The following is a 16,719-nucleotide window of genomic DNA, read 5'->3' as shown; positions in this document are numbered from 1 at the left end:
AGGCAAAGGAGAGAAACGGAGTTGTGCGGTCGGAAGGAATGAGGCCGTTAGGGAGGGATGGTAGAGAGGAGGGATAAGAAGGCGAGAGAGAGACAGTGAGCCTCCAGATGGAGAAAGGCATGAGCAGTGAAATGTCTGATCCAATTTTATCTTCGGCTCTGAACAAAATAGCCAAAATATGGAAAAAATCTTCAAATGAAGTAAGCCTATAAGCTGTTCTTTATCATTTGAGTGGAGGCCATCTTTATTATTTTATTGTGTCTGTGCATGCATGTGTGTGTGCATTGTACCAGTCTTTCCTCACTAAATAGATAATCTACAAAACTGGGCTCAGCCTGGTGTTTTAATTCCTTTCTGAAAGAAACGGGAGGAGCAATGGAAAGCTATAGGGGTGGGGAGATATGTGATAGGGGAAAGGAAGGATGGAAAACATGCAAAGACAGATGTATCAGAAGAACAAAAGAAGAAAAAAAATATAAAAAAGCCAGGAGGAAGAAGAGACCTAGTCTTGCAAACAAAGTTGTTGGGTGGTTGGGGTTGATGTGAAATATGCCCCCGGGGAAGTGGCCAAAGATAGAAGGATGGCTAAATCTGTGTCATTCATCCAAAGCAAAATTAGAGTGAAAGTAGGCTGCAAGGGGCAGAAAAAAAGAAGAGAGAGGCGCATGGAAAAGGTAAATATAAACATGATTTCAGGAAAGGCATCACAGACCAACATGAAAAGGAGCAGAGAGATATTTTGGGCAGATAGGAAAAACTAATCATAAAGACAGACCTACACAGAGAGATGCTGACAGGTGGAAATATGCAGACATACACATTGAACACAGAGAGAGCCAGGTGGATCGTGAAATGTGGATTATAGAGCACAGACGTACACACAACCAGCCAGCCATACTATCAGTAGTCAGCCACCCAGTAAAACATTATCATATCTCCCTGAAAATAGAAGTCCTTCCCCGGCCAGTGTTTTGATATTCTAATGCACTGTCCTGTGCTGGCTGCTTGTATTAATAGTGATGCTGAGCTGTGATAGTAGAACATGAATGAAAGCGAAGCCTTGCTTTTCCCTCAGGCCTGGGATAAGGGAGGCAGAATCCATCTGGAAGATAACATTACACAGCAACTCGCACAAGTTTGTACCCCCACAAGCTTACATAAGACTACGCATATGAATGAGATATTCCATCTGCATGTGGATATGTGTGCCTTGCGTACATTGTGTACGAGTTACACTTTGTATTACAGACCTGATAACTGTTCATGATTGTTGAAATGACTATAATTATTTTTTTCTGACTGTTCACGGGGTTGCCTGTTTCCCCCTTACCCCCCTTTCCCCTTATCTTTTTTTGTCCTGCTCACATTTTCTTCTTTATTATGGTGCTACTGCAATATTTCAGACAGACCCTGTGATTAAACAGCTTTGTCATTTACATTTGTGATGATTTGTAATGTGCAGTTCTTTGTGATGGAACTCAGTGTAGGCTGGTTTTTACCTAGCGTGACTGAAGAGAGGTAGAGAAAAGGATTTCAGCAATGGGAGAAAAGAGACTTGCCCTGAATGGCTTGCCATTCTCACACCAGTGACCTAGTTCAGGAGTAGGAGGTAGAATTAAAACTCTGAAACAGATAGGTTCTCATCTGGCCTCATCATGATCAGTGGCTAATAATGTGACATTTAGGGTGCCACCCACGTGCCATATGAGAGACGCATACAAAAAACAAACTAAATCCTTGTTGCTTGGTGCTTAGCCTTGAAAGACAGGAATTAACCCCTTCTGTGGCCCATCCTGCGCTGGCCAGTTAGGTGTATCAGGACACATAAGCTGAGTAGCACTACAGAAATGATATAAGCACTGGCTTTAGAGCCATTTCAGGACAAATGAGGCATACTTGCTCCCTATTCTTCATGTGGAGCAGTATACTGTATACGTTTCCCTTCATGTCTTTCTTTCTCTCCTTCTGAACATGGGAAGCTGCTTTCCAAAAAAATTTTGTCGAGTGAAGAAGAAATGGTTATAAAGATCACATGAAGAACGATGCTTGAAGCAAGGAAACATGCTTGAGGGCAGTGAGTAAGAAAAGAAAAAAAAAAAAACACAAAAAAACGGGAGAGCGGAAAAGGAAAGACAGTGATACAGGAAGCGAGTAAAGCTGTATAATAATGCAGGAACTAAAAACAGACGCAGTAGTTGTCATTCGGGACAACCATAGATACACATACAGTCCTGAGAAGTCGCTGTGTGTTTTTGTGTGTGCATGTAACGTTTGGCAGACACAGCCATGAAAAATAGCAACCGAATGATCTCACACTGCCTACCTGCAAACGCCCACTCATCAGCTGCTCCTGTGCTGTTTATGTGTCCTTGCTTAAAATGTGGCTGTGCCCAATTTGATATACGTGTGATGTATGTCCAACTGTGAGTGTGCTAGTAAGTTTCTCAGTCTGACTCGAGCGGCGTCTGAGATGGTGTTTATGCCTCAAGTCAAGAGCAGTAAAGAAATGTTTGTTTTTTTTCTTTATAATCAATGTTTTTGTTCCTTCCTCCTTTTTATCCTTTTAGAAACTCTCATTTCATCTGGAGCATTGTGATCTCCTAATACAAATTTCCAGTGAGATTCAGATCCTTTTGATTGGATAAATCGGCTTTTAAAGCAAACTCTCTTCTGTTGTTGTTGTTTTTTTCAGTTTGTTGGAGTGTAGCAGAAACTCCTAGCCTCATTGATGTGTTTGTCTGTTTTTGTCTGAATTTTCTGGCTAATAATGAGTATGCTTAATTGGAGTTTGTAGCAAAGAAGAAAAGTTGTTTTAGGGAAAGTCAGAGGATCATCAAAGTCAGTACGCTTCATCCGCTGAGGCCCATGAATGTCTGTAAAGATTTCATGGTAATCCATCGAGTGGTTGTTGAGATATTTCAGTCTGGACCAAAGTTGTACAGCCGAGCATCCCTAGTCATGCTGCAAGTACAGCTAAAAGCGAACTAATAAATTAACTTACTAAATAAAGAGTAACTGAAATAAATTCAGGAATTACAACTTTCACATTTCATTATTTTGTTAAACCATAAGCCATCCCATAGACTGGTATTGACCAAAAAGGAGGAAACACACGTATGCAAGCACACACACGATGTGGTAAGTGATCAGAAACTTCAGCTATTGGCTGAAGCTATTATAGACAGATACCGACCTCTTTATAGCCTCCAGAATGCTGCTGTAGAATATTAAACACATACACACATGCTCAGATGTACAAAATACACTAACATGCAAATATGTAGGCAACACACATTTGCACAAATGCACATGTACATCCAAGTGCATAAACATATACCATGGCATACACTCATCCAGTATACCTGTTTAAAAATGCATGCACATTGACAACCCTTCTTCCACACACAGACACATACACTAATATGAACTTTGGCTGTGCTCTAACCTGATAACTAGAGGCAATGGAGCTTTCAGAATTATAATTTGGGAGTAAATAAAATATGCATGTCATAGGCACCGCTTCTGTGTGTATGTCTATTAGGGTTTTGTATTCATATACCATAAGTGGCTGCAGCTGAATGTGTGTGCCTGTTGGTATTTTTGTCTCTAATGCAATTATTCAGACGGTGAATTAACTGCTCAAAGTGTCAAAGTATGAATACATTTTAACAAGCAGTGATGCCTCTCTTACACATACAAAATAGAGAATATTACATGATTTCTACACTTTCCTTTATTTCTTGCTCCTTCTGTTTCTTGATATATCCTTATTTCCTTTAATCATTGTTTCCTATATTGTAGATGCAAACCTCTGTCCCACTAGGGAGTCTGTGTAGTATGAGGAATTCATTGCACTGCATAGACTTAGTAGACAGTATGTGTCTCAACCACTAGACCACCAGGATACCCCAGATTTATTCTTTTTATATTCTACAAATAGTGTCTCTCTTTGCTTCTTACTTAACTGAGACCAGCTGTGGCCTGACAGAGTCACCTCTCTGCAGGCAGGGTCGTAAATCTAGTTCCAGGCTTTAGTTGAGGCCTTATGTGTCACACACAATGAAAGTCTAAGGACGCCAACCAGCTGTCACTGTCTGCTCCCATATTTGAAACTCTAGTTTTCAAGTATTTTCTGCTATTATGAATTGTCTAGCATAGCCCTGAAAGCCTGGTGAATATATAATTGGCCATGGCAAGGAGTGTGCTGTGCATGCTATATTATATCTTCCCTGGGTCATTTCTGTCATGGTTAGCTGCCCAGTCTTTGAGGAAGTCCTTTGCCATATAAAATAATGCCGATGCTCATTTGGATTAAATTCATTTTAAATACCTCACAACATAACACACACAATCTACAACCACATATTAGAAGCAAATTTGAGAAACAATTCAATTTAATGCAACTACAGGGTCAAACATTACCATAGCATTAGTACATTTCAACAAAAACTGACCATGATAATCTACATAAAGATATGATTTCAGTGTAGAGCTGTTATTCATGTTTGCATTAAACTCATATATGTAAATTCAGTAATCCCCTCGGACAAAGGTGTTGGAGTGATTAAGCTCTCTCACTTAACATGTCTACTCGTGTCTTCAATGATGTTATCAAAGTGCCAACTGAGGATAAGATCCTGATTAAGTTTCGAATGGACGTACATGATTTGTGGTCGCCTGGTGTCTCGTTTCAAAAGGGACGTAGTGTATAATACCCTGGCATGCTTTGTCAAATAGTCCAACTGACTTTGACGCACCCTTGATCTCTTCTTTATAAACAGATTTAACTCTGAGGAATGCACACACCTGCATACTGGCAGTGCATATTTTATCGTGTCTTTTGCTTTGTCAACCTCATCTGAACCACTTATCATCTCAAAACAACTCTAGATAGGGAAGACTGAAATAAACACAACCTGAGATACATGGAAGGAAGAAGAAATAAGAAATATGGTAAGATGAACCCCCCCCCCCCTCCTTTTTGTTGTGTATGCATATGTAAACAGTTCCTGAATGCCTTGACATAACAGACTGTAAATGGAAGTTGTTTCATAGAGTGATTTGATTTGTTCTTTCTGTGCTTCCAACACAGAAAAAAAGAGACAGTAAAACAGACTATGAAAAACAATAGCATATGTTACTGAAAGCATTACCATTAAAGGCTGGAAAAAAACAAACCTTTATTATTCACATGGATTGAAAAGGAAACTGTTCATTCCAATAAAGACATCCCTAGAGGGGCAGTAGCATACAACACACTGCTAACAATCATAATCAAAATGCTTTTATAATTAAAAAATGTCTAACTTTCAACAACTGGATGTACAAAACCTTACTTACACTTTTGTTTCAAAGCATCAATAATTGAATAGTGGAAGAGTAAACACTCAAGACAGTTGAGCACTGAACCCCCAGTGGAGTGTTAGAAAAAAATGTTTCAAAAGAGACAATAATAAAATCAGACAGAAGAAAGCAGGCAGTTCATAGGATTCCTGGAGAGAAACATTAAACCTTTATTGGTAAATATCTGATAAGATAATTCCATTTCCACTACTGTGTGTTGTGTGTTTCCTAGTATGTATGCTCGTAGTATGTGTGCTGCATGCTTGTGTGTCTTCTGGTGCATGTTTTTTCTGCGCCTGCATATTTTTGTGTGTGTGTGTGTGTGTTTTTGTGTATGTTGTGAGAAATGGGCAGCATCATCTATCTAATTCAGGAGCAATGACACACTAGCACCCTCCTGTCCCATCATACCTCACTCACTCTCTTTTTCCACCTCTCTCTCAATGGCCCTAAACACCCTAAACCATTTCAATATTCTAATAGGTGTATTCAATTGAATGTGTTGATAATAAACAATGTGTGTGTGTGTGTGTGTGTGTGTGTGTGTGTGTGTGTGTGTTTTGGGGGATGATTGTGGGCACTGGGCAATGTGAGCACCAAGAATGGGTGTTTGTTTTCCCCCTGTGTTTGTGGAACAGTGTGTGTGTGTGTGTGTGTGTTTGTAAGATGGAAAGAGAGACTCAGAGAGACTGTGTTTTTCGTTGTTTCAGGGTACATAAAAGTTTTGCACATTTGTGTGTGCGTTTTATTTTTATTGGTCTATTTGTGTGACGTGTCATTTGGCAGCACAAGTGTCTGAGATAGATAGGGATCGTCCAAGCTTTGTTTTCTTAGTTGTTCATGAGTGGGTATGTGTGTATGATCTTGATAGTGGATGCAGGAGAGGGTTAGGGGTGGAGGGGTAGTGGTTTTAAAAGTGTGTTTGTATGTCTATTTTTGTGTGTGTGTGTGTGTGCATGTTTCTCTGTTTGCGTTTATGTTTTCACAGCTGCCGCTGATTCTAACTTACTGATAAGAAGTATGCTCTCAGGATTTCCACGGCTGCTGCACCGATACACATCATAGACCACTTACCAAGAACACAAGACCCTAACACACGCATACACACACTCCCACAGACATACAAACCCACATTGTTACCCATGATGCATGTTGACCCCACTTGGCTGCGTTTGGCTCGCTTTAGGATGCAGACACGGTTCCATACCTCTTGAAATCCTAAGACTCTTGACAATACTTGTTTCAAAAGATGTTAGTGTTCGGTATCAATGTTCCTGTTAAATGGGCTCAAGGTTACAAGTTTTTCTTTAAAATGTAGTATTGACATATTTTGTCAGACAAACAATATTCACAGTTGTGAGTGGCTAACTATCAAATAAGTATTAAGTAGCCCCCAAATCTCAATCTTTCACTCTCACAGACCTGGCAACTCTGTATAGACCTCACCAGTAACGCTATTAGGAGGAAAAATGACAAGCTAGTTTTACTTAACAACACCTTGACATAGGTATGGACATGTTGCTATTGTCCATAAATCTCCGACTATGAGTGGCCTATTCTTCTTCTTTTATTTTTACAGTACATGTCGCTTCACACCATGTTCACTAATGTTAAGAATATAATTTCTTTACATTATATTTTTCCCCCTTCAATTTACCTCTCTCCTTTCTTTCCCTCTGTCATTTATCCATCAATCTATGTACACTTTGCCTATGACACTTAAACACGATTGGCTCTTCTGATGACATCATTCTTCACAGAGTTATGGACCTTTATTGGTTGGGTTTGTAGGTTTTCTGAAGTGGGCAGGCTTCAAGCGCAAGGGATGGAATAAATGTGGTTTTTGCCCCCGGTACATATTTACTGCATGCCGTAATTTGAACCTGGACATTGTTCTGCTACAGCCATCCATTATTGATGACAGCATTCAGGCAAGACGTTTATGAGCTGGGCTGTTAGGATCAGTAATTCACTCTGTCAGGAGTTCAGAAGAGAGCAGTAGGGGTAAAGAAGAGGAGAAACGAGGATAGGGAGAAGGTTTAATAAGAGGGAAACAGATGGGAAGGTAAAAGTGTGAAGTGGGGAGAGGAGAGAGAAGCGAGGATGGCGCAGTGGAGAGAGAAAATAGTAGGCATTTCTGAGATAAAGCTTTTATTCATGGGGAAGTTTCTCTTCATCCCTCTTCTTTTCTCCAATCCACCCACCCTTTTCTCTGGCTATCATGTTTCTTGTGCCAATCAATATTTTATAGCTGTCGCTCCAGAGCAATGAACCCCCCAGCTCTCTGAATGACAGATGAGGGTGAGAATGGGTGTTGGGGAAAAGTGGAAAGCGGGAGGGGTTAGGAGGGTGTAAAGCAGGGTGGTGGAGAAACATGAAGTCACAAGAAATAGTCCTAGTGAAAGAGGAGGCAGTGCAGCAAGCGAGAGAGAGTCTGACGATGAATATGACTTGAATATAAGAGTGGGAGAAAATTTCCCACAGATAATGAAATTATGCTGTGAAAATGTCTACCAATTTCCATACTCCCAGAGAACTAATTACAGAACTAAGAAAGAAAATGTCAGCTTCGTGACATCAAAGTGGGGACTCTGCCTACTCATTTTTCCCCTATTTGCGTCTTGTTGTTTTACCTAAGCTGCTTTTAGCTTCTAGCCCACAGCACACTGCTATTCTCCAAGATAAGGACCACAACAACACACACAGTTAGGGTAGAGGAATGTAAGATAGTGTATACGTGTGCACAGGTGCCTAAATGCACAATTATGTGTTACATATATTAGATTGTGTGTGTTTGTTTTGTGTTTATGTGTGACTGTAGCCATGACACATTTGGGACAAAAAAAAGAGAGTTTGAAGCTCAGTCAAAAATGTTCCCTGTGTTAACATTTTCCCATGAGTCACAGCTCTCCAGGTGAGGCAACCACACATAGAAGCACCTCCACACACACACACACGAAAGGTCTAGACAGTCTTAATGAAACTGGATGATGATGGAGTGGAGGGAAATTACATGTTATAAGAAAATGTGCATTTGTGTGTGTGTGTGTGTGCATGGACGTTTAATATATGTTCGTTGTGTTTGTGTGCATCTGTGTCTATTGGAGCGAAAGAAAGGAAGTGCTCTTCTTCTCCCTCCCACCTGCTCTTGTAATCCTCTGTGTTTTGGTGACCTTGGCAACCTGGTGACAAAACATTCTTGGGGTCCCTTTGATTGAGGCCACGGGTGGGCGTGAAGTTTGGACTGACTGAAAAGACAGTGGAGGAGAGAGAGCTGGATAGAGGAGGAGGAAGATAAAGTTCTTGGTGCCCTCAGGGTTGGTCGAATGAGCACTCCTTCTGTTCATTTATTTCCTCTAGTCTGTATGTCTATGTTACTCTTTCTGTCATACTATATTACTTTCAGCCCTGCCTGCCCATCCTAAAAAGTGAGAGACAACATGTTTAGCCAGCTCATTTTAGAATTGAAATACCGACAGGAGCAGACAATTCACAGAGTTAATTTTTTCCCTTCAGTAATGAATGTACTTGTGTACAGTCCTGTAAACAAAGTGCCATTGTGACTGACTAGCAGTAAGTAGGGTTGTCACCTGTCCCTTAAAATACGAAATCGAATCAATACGTCACACGGTTTGTCTTGCTGCCATTGATGGTTTAATTAATACCGTCAGGTTCAGGGCCAATCGGAGTCAGATAAGGGCGGGTCTCTTGGCAAGGAGTCGAGTTGAAACCACGGCGGCGGCAGCTCGAGAAACCCCCCGCGTCCCCTCTGAAACGAAAGTGGATGCAAAAGTACCGGCGACGGCAAGAGTGGGAGAAATCAAATAGCCTACTTGATGAGTGTCAAGCCAAACTGCACAACTTGTCGACCAGTGTTGTGTGTGGTGCACATACTAATTTTCTGATTGATTACTCTGTATTTCATATGCTGCCTATTTGTTAAGAAATGTTCATACAATGTAAATGAAGCACACATCTACATTGTGGTATGATTTGTTTTTAAGGTTGAGGTATACTGTCAGACACGTATTTAATAAGAGATAAAAGATATAGGCTGTTTAATACACTTGTAATTATCAAAATATAGTGCAGTGTGAAGAATATATATCCATATAATTGCATGATTCAATACTATAGAATTAACAATAGGCTGAATAAAAACTAAACAAATAATTACATAAATATATTTACTGACCAATCATAAAAATGGTGATAAATTAAAATAATAAATTTGTAGATGTCTGTGTTCAGACCACCCTTTACAATTACTTAAGTTCATTTGTAATTTCTCATAATGTCCATCAACAGCCACATCATAAGCATCTCAACATCCACTGGTTATGTGGAAAGGATATTTTCCAGAATAACCAGCGAAGTGACTGCAAGAACAGGTGCTCTGTGGAGCTCATTAGGAGTGAGCTCTTCATCACTCTGAACTTTGAGCAGTCCTGCTCATAGTTTTACTGTAGTTGCTTGAAAGACAAACAGCTACTCAGTGAACATTTATAAAAGGAAGTAGGCCTAACATGCTCCAATACTGCACACAAGGCCTGCTACAAAACACAGGCTCCACGTAAGGATTAAAACCAACAATAAAGGTTTATGTGCTGAAGTCCATCAGGCCAAACAGGTTCAGATAATGTCGAGTAAAAATAAGGTGAGGTTTAGTAAAGCTGGAGAAACACAGAGAAACTCACATTAACTCGCACCGAGCAGTTGCTAACATTATCCGGTGCGAAGTTATATCGCTTTACACATAACTTCACCAAGTAATGCAACACATGTTACTATCCTGTGTATCACTGTTGATTTAGCCTTCAAGAAAGGATGTAACGGCAAAAAGCAAATGTGAAGCGATTTGTTTACTAACGTTAGCCTATAGTGATGCAGCCAGGGCAGCCAGCTAACGTTACATTAGCTCGGATTTGCCACTGTTTGCTTCGTAACGTTCGGTTTAGATTTATTGCCTTTTACCGATACTCAGGTACACAGCTTCTCCACCTCTCAGTCGCTGTAACTAACATGACCCACATAATATACAACCCAGAGGAAGAGCCATCCACTGACACTACAGTAAATTTACTTACTGCGATCTTATTTTTATAAAGTGTGACACAATCTCGTTATCATTTCCAGTCCAGCTCACTAACCGTTTCGTTATCATCCAATACATGTAGCTGTGCTGACATTGCTGAGCCTCTGGTGAAAGATATACAGATAATAAAGATAGTTACTGAAAGCAGCGGGCGAGCTAACGATGTAGCACGTTGGCTAAATGCAGTAAATGTACCGTTATCATGTAACGAGCATGGATTAGTTCAACCTGCAGTTGATAAAACTATTACTGTAACGTTGCAGTGGGAGTTTACCTGAGTTTCCAGCTCTGTCTGTTCTCCCTGTCTGTCTATAGCTGCTGTCACTCTGCCTTTTTTCCGGGGGGAATGTGCCGCTATGCGGCTCGCTGCGCTGAATGAAAGGTACGGCGCCGGTGTTGATCTGCCTCTGAGATGAAAGTGGTTGCGTTTCGGATTATGCTCGCTCATGAGTTCAAGCAAGCACATGTATGAGCACACACCTGGTTGCAATCTTAAAACCGCACCGCTAGTGGCCGCTGGAAACTACATAATGTCTCTTTAATATTTATGTTTGTGCGTTCTCAGCAAGTGGTCTGTGATGTGATGTGTGTATGTTGGCTTCCTCTCTGTAACAGCCTCCTCTGTCTAGGTCTGCAGAAATGTTTTTTTAAATAAATGAATGATGATAGCTAGAACGTTTCCGCAAATAGGCACGACAATCAGGTCCTTATTAAAGGTGCATTTTATGGCTCAGTGGAAGAGAATTGTACTCTGTCCAGGTCACTGGCTTGAGACACGACAATTATTAGTGATCAAATGAGAACGACATCGCCTCATACACACTCAGTTCAGGGGACAATGCTGCTCACTGGTGTGAATCACCGAACGATAATGAACGATTGAGAACATGCAGCATTTCCTCGCTGAACCAACCTCAACCTGTTGGTACCCAAAGCGAGTCGATAAAACAAAGACTGGCAGAGCTGGAAATCAGTAAAAGCAAATCTCCACTGAATAACAGTGACTGTCAAATTTTTAACGTTTCTCTTCTCCTCCTCCCGCAGTGAGAGATGATGATGATTTCCTGAGTCTGAGCGAACTCCCGGAAACCTTCCCCTCCGACCCTCCGGAGCCTTTACCTCACTTCCTGTTTGAGCCCGAGGAAGGCTACATTGTCAAGAATAAACCTGTCAATCTCTACTGCAAAGCAACGCCTGCCACACAGATTTACTTCAAGTGCAACAGTGAGTGGGTCCACCAGAAAGACCACACTGTGGAGGAGAGAGTGGACGAAAACTCAGGTGAGTGAAGTTTAGCACGTGCACATACAAACAGATCTAACCAGGGATGTGTGTATAGTGCAAGAGAAAGTGAGTGCATCGGATCATAGTGTGAAAAAATGGGTGGAAAAAGATATTAAATCAAAACTGCCATTCATTGCAGGGACTGTAAAACTTTTGCTGTTTAAGTCAGAACATTTTTGACAGGTAAAAGAAGCCTGTGAGATGTTAAGTGCTGTTGCATGTCAGTTCACAAACATGGGTTTTTTTACAAAACACAGATCATCACAGAGTAAAATACCAGTGTTTTTTTGGTGAGATTGTAACATTAATGCACGGCTGATGTTGCAACTTTGCTGGCAAATGTCCAACACAGACATAGGCGAGTGTGTCAAAACCGTTGCACACATGCACATGCATTTAAATACATAGTTTATTTCTACAACAGATGTCTCTTTCCAGACTGTTTGTTCTAAATGTGTTGTAAAAAAGGCATTTTCCTTTTTTCCCCTTATACGTTGACCTCTTTTCCTGCATATTTCTTACGACACTGATGATATTTCACTCTGTGTGATATAAAGTTATCACAATCCAAGAAATGTGGCCAACGTTTCTCCCAGGTTGTCTCATTGGTGCACTATAAGCAAACAGGTTAAACCTATTATTCAGATGTTCAGTTGTTTGTGCAAAAAGCTGGTCAGATGTGTGCACGCAACTGCCCCACTACCAGTGCTGTGCTGCGATGTTCACAGGACAGTTTAATAGGATCCACAGCGATGTACTGGACGGCAGCCAAAGTTCCACACTTGTCACTTGACAGCACATAGTATTACTCTGCTGGCTAGGTAATGATGAACCATGCTGTTGCGTTGGCAGGAAGACAAAGACGTACACAACCTGGTTTCTTAGACTTTAGCTTGACATGAGCTCAGCTTATGGGTCTCCACCTGCTTGTTAATGAGCCCCGAGTCCCCAGAGTGAGTGATTAAACACAGGCTGAAAGCAGTTTGAAAACTCCTGATATATAGTCCCTGCTGAATGAAATACACAGAGGGGTCAACAGTAGTACAAATCAGGGTGTTGGTGGTTTAATTGCTATGTTTTTTTTTCTTGAGGAAGGTGAACTAAATAGGTACTACATAGTTTATGTGCTCACTCTTTGATATAGTCAGTGTGTATATTGCGTTGCTATTGTGAGGAAGCAGAACGTTAGATTCTGTTTCAACTAAAGTTGATACTGAACAGTACAGGTTGATTTTTCCCCTTATTCAGCTGTCAAACATGAATAGTCAAGGAAGAGGAGAATAAATACAACTAAAACCTGCAAGAAGTAAACATGAGAGAAGCGAAACAACAGGTACCAATGTAGTAAAAAACACACAGAGATGCATACAGTGGCAAAGAATAGCTTTAATAGAAGATAAGAATGTTATAGTCTCTGTTGGAGGGTGGGGTCATATAACACTACCATGTACTCCCCTTCTAAACCTTGTTCATCGTCTTCAACTCTGTATAACTTGTTTCTGATTTCTTAGACATGTTTCTTTTGAACAGTTGTATCCCTTGTTCATCTCTCCCCATGGTTTCTCCCAGTCCTACATCTTTCTGAATATTTAATCATTGTTCTTTCTCGTTTTTCTCTTTTTTTCTCTTTGTCTGGGTTTGTTTTTATTTATTTTCCTCTCTCTCTCTCTTGCGTCATTTTTAAACCTTTCTTCATTCTCCTTATTTCTTTCGTATCATCTCCTATCTTTGTCTACCTTTTATCTCCTTAAAAAACTGTCTGTGCCCTGAGGAGGTTTTGCAACTTTCATCTAGAAAGATGGCATGGTGACATGTAATCATCTGTATTGTTCATTCATGTGTTGGTCTCTGAGTCCAACACATCTTTCTTTTACAGACCTTTTTTTGGTTTTCTTTAAGTGAAATGTGAGAAATGTTTACGTGCCACAGTAGCTTGTTTAATATGAATGTATCTCATGAATTTTACCTGGCCATAATCTCTGGTTAGCCATGTTAAACTGACTGATAGTATGTGTATCTACAATAAGCATTCATTGTCTTCCTTCCATTCTCTCTTTTTACTTTTCTCTTCTCATCTCGCTGTGTTCATTACTGACATCATGCGCAGCTGCAAGTCATTTATTAGTCTCCCATCAGCGGCTCATTTTCTAGCTGCTGGATTCCAGACAGTGCCTTATTGAGGGAATCCTCTTCAATTAAAGAGCCATGAATTTAGGCTCTCATACTATATGTGATGGACACCATGATGTCTTTCAAGGATCAGGATTACCCTGTCAGAAAACAATGTGTGTGTTTTGAACAACATTAAGTCGAATGTGTTCCTGACAGACGTTCTGATGGATGTGTTCCAGCCACATTAACCAATGATATCTCACTTTGTTCAAAACGTTTATAATTAATTTTATAATTTCATTTTCGAGTCATCTTTTTGAGTGTCCCTGCATCTTGGAATAACCCTCTGGCCTGGTTAAAACATGGATTGGGTTTTAAATGGTTGGGCTGCTTAAGACATGTTTCAATTTATGCTTAATTTATATTGTACAGAGCTTTTACTTTAGTAAAAAATGGATTGGCTGCTTGCTACTTTGTTCTGCTCCAGGACACTTGAACCTCCTAAGCACACCATAAGTCATGCAGATGAAAACATAAAATTATAATGAAAACATAAATGAACTGGGTTTTTTTTTACATAGAAGTCGTAATAAACAAGTACTACAACTCTGAGTTAAACTGATAGTCATGCAGTGAACAAAACAAACAAAGAAATCAAATAGTCATATCCTAATATAATGAGACTTCCATCATGGGTTATTGCTGTTATGCAAAGCATTTAGGGCACCTTTGAACAAAAGACAATGAGATTATGAAGAGATCATGAATGCTAGATATATATATTATGCAACATAGTTCTTGCGAATCACATAGAAAGCTATTGTACGTTTGTGCCTTGTGAACGCACAGTGTGTGGGTGCTGTTTATCTGTTTATCTGTGTGAAAACTTAAACTCTGTAAGCTGTTTTCTCCTCTTTGTTTCCTGCTGTTTCGCAGTCACAGCTAGAAGCTATGGCCCCCATACTGCTTTTATTATATCGGTTCTCCTCTCTCCCTCTCTGTCCCATCGTCTCACTTTTTTTTTCCCTTTCTCTCTACTCCATGCTGTTTTGTGCTCCACTCTAATTTCCACTGACTGAAATTGGAGAAAGCAGAGGCAGATAAAGAGAGTGAGCTTGAGAAAGCAGGGGAGAGAAGTAGGGGATGATGGAGGGATGCTGATGGAGAGTGCCTTTGAGAGGGCTGGAAAGGCCAACCGATATCAGGGAGTCACACTGAGGAGAAAGATGATATGAACCCTGCTGTGCTGTTTTCTTTCTCTTTCTCGCTTACTCCCATTCTCTCTTTCTCATCCTTTCTTTTTTTGCAGGAAAACCAAAGGGAAAGTCGGCTTAGGTGCTGAAACACAGCATTTGTTTGATCCTGGGGATGAAGATAAAAGAAAAGAAAGTAAAAATGTACATACCGAAGTTAGAGTATGAATGAAACTTGTGTGTTATGCCTTCCACCAAAATACATTTACAAGGTTGTTCTTGTCAAACAGAATAATGGAAAATATTTTTTTTGTTTTCTTGTCATGTGTTGGAAAAGTAACGAAAAATACTAAATAGACTAATGAGTAATTAGACAGTGGCACGGATGAATTAAAGCAGGTTGAAGGAAAGGAACAATGTGGAGGAAAGGTGAAAACAAAAGGAAACCAACAAAATTCTACACTAGCACTTTCTCTAAAGCTTATAATGCATCACATGAACTTTCTTTCATAATGAATCACCATGCATAAATAATACAACACATAGCCATCATAAAGCATTATGATATCTTGTAACAACATATGGCAAGTAAGCGTACATATGACATACCACTTAGATATCTGATAATCTATTTCATTTAGTGTTCCCTTCAAACACAACCCATGTAGCCTATTGTAAAATACGTTGTACGTCTAATCACATTAAACTTGTCCTCTTATTCAGGAAATACTGATGTTGATATAATTGCTCATAAAATTGCATGAAGAATAAATACACGCAGCAGAAGGAGACATTGTTTGACTGCAGCGAGTGCAACGACAAAGTACATTTCACCAGGTGAAATCTGGTTCGGATTGTGCTCCATTAAATTGCAGTGTCTGCGTTGCCTCAGTTGAATGACGAGCTGACGTTACAATTGCGTTTTACAAAGTGAGCAAACAGAATGACAGTGAAGGAACACCCGTCACTGGAGTACGAGGCATCGTCTGCTGCCAAAACACAGAGATGTTTGCATTCATACACATAATTGCATATAATTTTTTTCCAAATGTTTTTTTAAATAAAAAAGAAAGTGACACACCTAAAAAGGTGTTATGAACATCTTGTTTTCTGTTTGCTGGATGGAAAGTGTACTGCAGCTATATGTGAACTTCACGATAATTCAATAAATTACTTTTAATCGCATGGAGCCTCATCTGGAGGGCGAGTAAGCCAGGTGAAGGTCACAGGCAATGAGGACGGTGAGGGAGTAGGGAGGGGGCAGCAGGAGGGCCTAGAGGTTACTGAGGTCAGCTTCCAACTGGAGGGAACAAGCTTCATTCCTTAAGCAGCTCCACTGACTGTCACAGTATCCTCAACAAACATAGCTAACTCGACCTGCCGCTGGGGTCTCCACGCCAGCCGGCCCCCTCCCTGCAACCTAGCCGAAGCAGGAAAGGAACATTTTATAAAATAGCACCAAAACAAGCTGCCTTTCTCCACACAGGCAATTTTATACAGTAGTATTATTAGAAGTGACATTTGCTTACCATATCTCCATCTGAATTAATGTGAGTTAAGGTGAGAACCAGCATCATTTGTCTAGATTGCGTATGTTATTGTGAAGGTCATTTCCAGTGTTTGCTTAAGCAATGTACATACGACCTCGGTATATCTCCATTAGCCTTGAAGTGTGCTAATGACATACGATGT

General features: G+C 40.3%; 1 protein-coding gene across 2 annotated transcripts in view; it reads left to right on the top strand.

The window, feature by feature from the left end:
* The window catches only part of si:ch73-72b7.1 (netrin receptor UNC5C), a 206,995-nt gene that overhangs the window by 90,826 nt on the left and 99,450 nt on the right, over nt 1-16,719 (top strand). For both annotated transcript variants that reach the window (XM_038702904.1, XM_038702903.1), the window contains exon 2: nt 11,483-11,719. In XM_038702904.1, the coding sequence (XP_038558832.1) occupies nt 11,483-11,719 (237 nt within the window). The remainder of the gene's footprint in view (nt 1-11,482; nt 11,720-16,719) is intronic.

This window comes from Micropterus salmoides, unplaced genomic scaffold (assembly GCF_014851395.1).
Source record: "Micropterus salmoides isolate LMB-PRFRI ecotype aquatic unplaced genomic scaffold, ASM1485139v1 Ms_hic_scaffold_7, whole genome shotgun sequence".
Classification (NCBI taxonomy): Eukaryota; Metazoa; Chordata; class Actinopteri; order Centrarchiformes; family Centrarchidae; genus Micropterus; species Micropterus salmoides.
Note: the sequence above shows the minus strand (reverse complement) of the source record. Positions and strands in the feature narration are given on the sequence as shown.